Source organism: Caenorhabditis briggsae (assembly GCF_000004555.2).
Source record: "Caenorhabditis briggsae complete genome, chrI, whole genome shotgun sequence".
Taxonomy (NCBI): Eukaryota; Metazoa; Nematoda; class Chromadorea; order Rhabditida; family Rhabditidae; genus Caenorhabditis; species Caenorhabditis briggsae.
The window spans coordinates 12,011,219-12,016,165 of record NC_013489.2 but is presented as its reverse complement, the minus strand read 5'-3'; the positions used below and the strand labels follow the sequence as shown (position 1 = coordinate 12,016,165).

At 33.7% G+C, this 4,947-nt stretch overlaps 1 protein-coding gene across 1 annotated transcript; it reads left to right on the top strand.

The window, feature by feature from the left end:
* Positions 1-2,508: 2,508 nt before the first annotated feature.
* On the top strand, positions 2,509-3,274 carry CBG25410 (the record flags this gene model as incomplete). The annotated part of the gene is made up of 2 exons (XM_045241316.1): positions 2,509-2,511; positions 3,197-3,274. 2 exons carry the CDS (start codon positions 2,509-2,511, stop codon positions 3,272-3,274), a joined length of 81 nt encoding a protein of 26 aa, XP_045100713.1.
* Positions 3,275-4,947: the final 1,673 nt, after the last annotated feature.

The window sequence follows — 4,947 nt, the reverse complement described above, 5'->3', positions numbered from 1 at the left end:
ATTTTACTAGTTAACCACTTTTTTGATATCTTTCACAGAAAATGAGATATATAGGCTCAAAGTGGACGATCCTGGTGTCGTTCTATTAGAGGTTTTACGGTATGTAGAAAACGGTTTTTTTTTATGCATAGTTACATAGTCTGTCATAGTCTGCATAGTCTGTCAAAAAACTGCCACATTCTTCTCTCGCCAATACATAGAGTTCCGATTGCTTATTCATGATTCTATCCTGTCACATTTATCCAGAACTTCTATACTATAGACTCCGCCCACATGTGCCCTCGACCCATGTGGGCGGAGCCTACCAAAAAAAAGGGGTATAAAAGAGCGCCCTAGTTCTCTATTCACATTATTTCTGATGTCCCTTTAGGACATCTACAGGCCACTTTCTGCATGAAGGCCATACGATTCTTGATTTTTATTTAAATTCTATAAATATTTATTCTGAAATTTTATTTAGTTCGCGGATATTCAAAATGGTGAGTGGTTTTGGAGTCCTCATTTTCGATGCCCTAAAAAGCAGACCAAAATTGTTTGATTTCTCTGAAAATTCTAGAATATAATAAGCAAAAATAGAGCTTCATTTTTGTAATTGATAACTTTTTTTAAATGAATATCCAACGAAGCGAGATCAACGATTTTGAACTGGAAAAAATCTAATTTCAGTGCTAATTTTTGGCACCTTCTTGCTAAAAAACGTTATATCCCATCAAAATGGAATTAATAGAAAAAGTTGTCAATTACAAAACTGAAACTATAATTTTGTTAAGTATGCACTGAAATTTTCAGTCAAATCGAACAATTCTGGAGTAATTTTTCAAGACTTGACTATTTTCCACTGAAAAATATCAAAAAATCATATATTTCTGTGGGGTACTGTACCTAGAATAATATATATTTCCTATTCAGTTCTAATACCCATGCATTATATGCAATACTATATGTATGTACACAATGGGGTCTTTTCTGCAAAAAGCCGTCACAGTTGAATGATCTGGCGCAGTTTTATCGAAGCCATAAAACTACAGTAGCTTTTCTGAGGCGCTCGTAAAAACTCTTCTCCGATTGCTTCAAAAAAAAACCGATATTTCCGGAATAAAAAAGTTGGAAAAGGGGGCCAAGTCGAAAGAGGGGGGGGGGCATGCCTGGGAATCTCCTTTGCCATAAAGGGCTCTTCTGACTATAAGAACAGACATTTTTGGAATAAAAAATAATGAAATTCGTGCTTTCCAAAATAGAGAATACAGTATCACAAAGAATCAAAAAGAAATAAAAATTCAATTTTTCAGACAAAAAGTTGCCATAATTGTTAAAATGGAAGAAATCTGCTATCGAAAAAAGGTGGAAGATGCCATAACGGTTTTAAACTGATAAAATAATGTCTATTACCGTCGTGGGGGACAATTCATCCAGTGTCAGGTGTTTGGAGGGTAATTAATTAAAAATTATTCCGTTGATGGTAATTACTGTTTTTTAAGCTACGTCACCGAAGGATGGCTCTCGAAAAACCGGCCCGGAGAGACAACTGCTGACTGTTAAAAATTCCAAACCCATTCCCGGCTCTTAATTGTGAACCGACTTGAAGGAGGGTCCTTTCGTAAAGTAAGGTTACTGAACTATTTTCACCTTAATTCATTTCTCTTATTTTTAGGAGGGACGAATTGGAAACGAATTGTCACTCCAACGATCAGACTAAAGAGCCGAAAATGCGCTTCTGAAAAAGAAAGTCGACATTCTCGAAAAGTAATATTTTGATAAAACGGATAATAATGAGAAAACACTGTTGTTTTTACAGATCAAAGAGTTGGAACTGGGAACTTCTGGTGGAGCTCAAGAGGAAAAAATGATGGGGAAATGATCCAGAGGAATTAATTCAAATTTTTAGCATTATTTGAATCGGATAATAAAAAAGTTTTGTTTTTTCATTTTTTAATTTTGTTACTATTTTAAATCACCAAATCCCACAAAAAAAATAGTGTCGATTCTTCCATTTTTCCTTGGCACTCTTCCGATATCTTTAAAAGAACAGAAAGATATTTAAAAGTGGCTTATTGATAAAGTGTTCATTATAATGTCAAACGTATTTTGTTAGTTGATCTGTTTTTGATATCTTGTACAGAGACCGAGATATACTGGCTTAAAGTTTTGTTCCTCCACAGAAGAACTTTGAGCAATAAAGGTTCCTCAAGGCGCTGTCTTCATTGATAAAGAAATGTTTTGTCAACTTTCTGTCAATGCTTCAATCTCAGAGTTTAGCACAAACTGACGGAAACACACGATTTTTGATCATGAGTTTAGACTCCGCCCACATGCGTCTCTCGACCCATGTGGGCGGAGTCTCACAAAAAGGGGGTATAAAAGGGCGGACTAGTTCTCCGTCCACATTATTTCTGATTCCCTTAAGGACATCTACAGGCTCCTTGTGTATGGAGCCAACTATATTCTTGATTTTTTTTTAAATTCTATAAATGTTTATTCTAAAATTTTTAAAATTGGCGGATATTCAAAATGGTGAGTGGTTTTTGAGGTCTCATTTTTGGAAAAATCCAGAATTCCAGAATTTTTCGTATTTTCTTAGAGTGCACTAAACAAAATTAAAGCTTGGATTTTCTAACGAAAACGAGATAAGCAGTGTTAAAGGGGCACAACTCTCATTTCAGTGCTTATTTTCAGTTTTTTTATTTATTTCAACCGTTATATCTCATCAAAATGGAATTTAGCGAAAAAGTTGTCAATTACAAAAATAGAGCTCCAATTTTGTTTAGTATGCTCTGAAATTTTCAGCCAAATCGGAAGATTCTGAAATACTTTTTCAAGACTTTGAAGTTTACTATCTTCCCCTGAAAAAGTTAAACTATGATATATTTCTGTGGGGTACTGTGCCTAGAATAGTATATATTTCATATTCTGTTCTAATACCCATACATAATATTCAATATTTCCACACTATATGTAGTTCCTTTCTGATGTTTTCTTTTTATCAGAAATCAAAAAATTACCGTAATCTGAAAACACTTTCATTTCGGTTGGAAAAAAAATTACAATTTTGAAAATCAATAAAATTCTTGGTTACAGTAGTTGTCGTTATTTCTGTGAATTTGAGATTTCGCAAAACACCATTAGATGTGCATTTTGTAATTTATAGAACTCTTAGCTTTTACACAATCTGGAATTTTTTATTTTTTTTTGTTTTCAGACATCAATAATATCCAAATATTCTGAAGCTGAAAAAATGAACAAGGTTCCTTTAAACTTCATTCTAACACTGTTGTGATTCACGCTCTCAACCGTAATTTCAAATCTTGCAGCAATCGATCAAGCTCAAACTCCAAATTCAGAGAACCCAGGGATTTCGTCTGCCTCAGAAAATGGACCTATAGCCGGAGGAGACAAATGAATTAATTTTTAAATTGAATTAATTTTTTAAATTATTCATTTAACATATAAACATAGTTTATTTTTTGAGAATGTGTTCCTGATTTCAGTCAAATCGAAAAGTTCTGCAATGATTTTTCAGTGCTTCAAAAATTCTTTCTGCAGGGTACTGTACCTAGAACAATATATATTCCATCATCAGTTCTAATTCCCATGCATTGTATGCAATGTTCCCACATTTTATGTATGTACAATCGTACGCAATAGGAGTCTTCTTCATTTCCTTTCTGATATTTCTTTTTATCGAAAATCAAAAAATCGAAGGGATTGAAGGAAAACGACAGTGTTTAAATGTCTTGAAACAATAACCACCGTCATCAGAAATGACTTTAATGTTGAAAATTCGGAAAATAAAACAATTTATGTGGTGTAGTTTACTGTAGTTACTGTAGTTTTGACCATTTCTCTAAATTCGATTTTTTTTGCAAAACACCGTCACAGTTGAATGATCTGCCGCAGTTTTATTAACACCATAAAACTACAGTACCTTTTGTAAAAAGTTTTTTCCTAGCGCTCGTAAAAAACCTTCTCCGATTTTTTTTTCTAAAAACTGATATTTCTGCAATAAAAATATGAAATTCGTACATAAGAAAAAAGAGGGGGTTGGGCAGGAATGACGTGAAAATAATTTTCGAAAGATTTGCAATGTAGAAATAGAAGGACGTCTCCAGAAGGCGTCAAACTCAAAATTTCGAAACAAAAAATAGACGGGCATCATCTCGCTGCTATTTCGAATCATCTGGGAAAATTTGAAAATTTTCGGTCTACCGGGGACTTCGCTAGGGTCGTGGAACCGGGAACAAACGGACACACAGACAGAATTTGGTGATTGTAAAGATTCCCTCTCTCGCCACCAGAGTTTGAAGTGCTTATTCATGATTCATGTGTCCCTCGACCCATGTGGGCGGTGTCTAACAAAAAAGGGGTATAAAAGGGCGCGCTAGTTCTCTATACACTTCATTTCTGATGTCCCTTTAGGATATCTACAGGCCACTTTCTGCATGGAGACCATATTATTCTTGATTTTTATTGAAATTCTATAAATATTTAACTTAAAACTTATTCTAATTAATTTTGTTTTTATTCTATATTTTTCATACATTAGCGGATATTAAAAAGGTAAGTAGTTTTGGAGTTATTTTTTTAGCTTTAAATTATGATGTGTCTAAGTTTGTGTCAAGAAAATTCCAGTTAGAATACATTCAATTCTTGTGTACAACACTTTACGGAGAATTTCATTTTGACTTTTTCCGTTGGAAAAGACAAATTTGGGGTCCTAAATAAAGTAGTCTAGAATTTTTCAATTTGCCTGAAAATTTCAGAGTACACTGAAAAAAAAACAAAAGCTTCTTTTTTTTATTTACATATTTTTCGTACCGATTCAACGAAACGAAATACCGTAAAACCTCTAATAGAACGACACCCGGATCGTCCACTTTGAGCCTATATATCTCACTTCTTTTGAAAGATATCAAAAAGTGGCTAACTAGTAAAATGTTGCTGATATTCTGA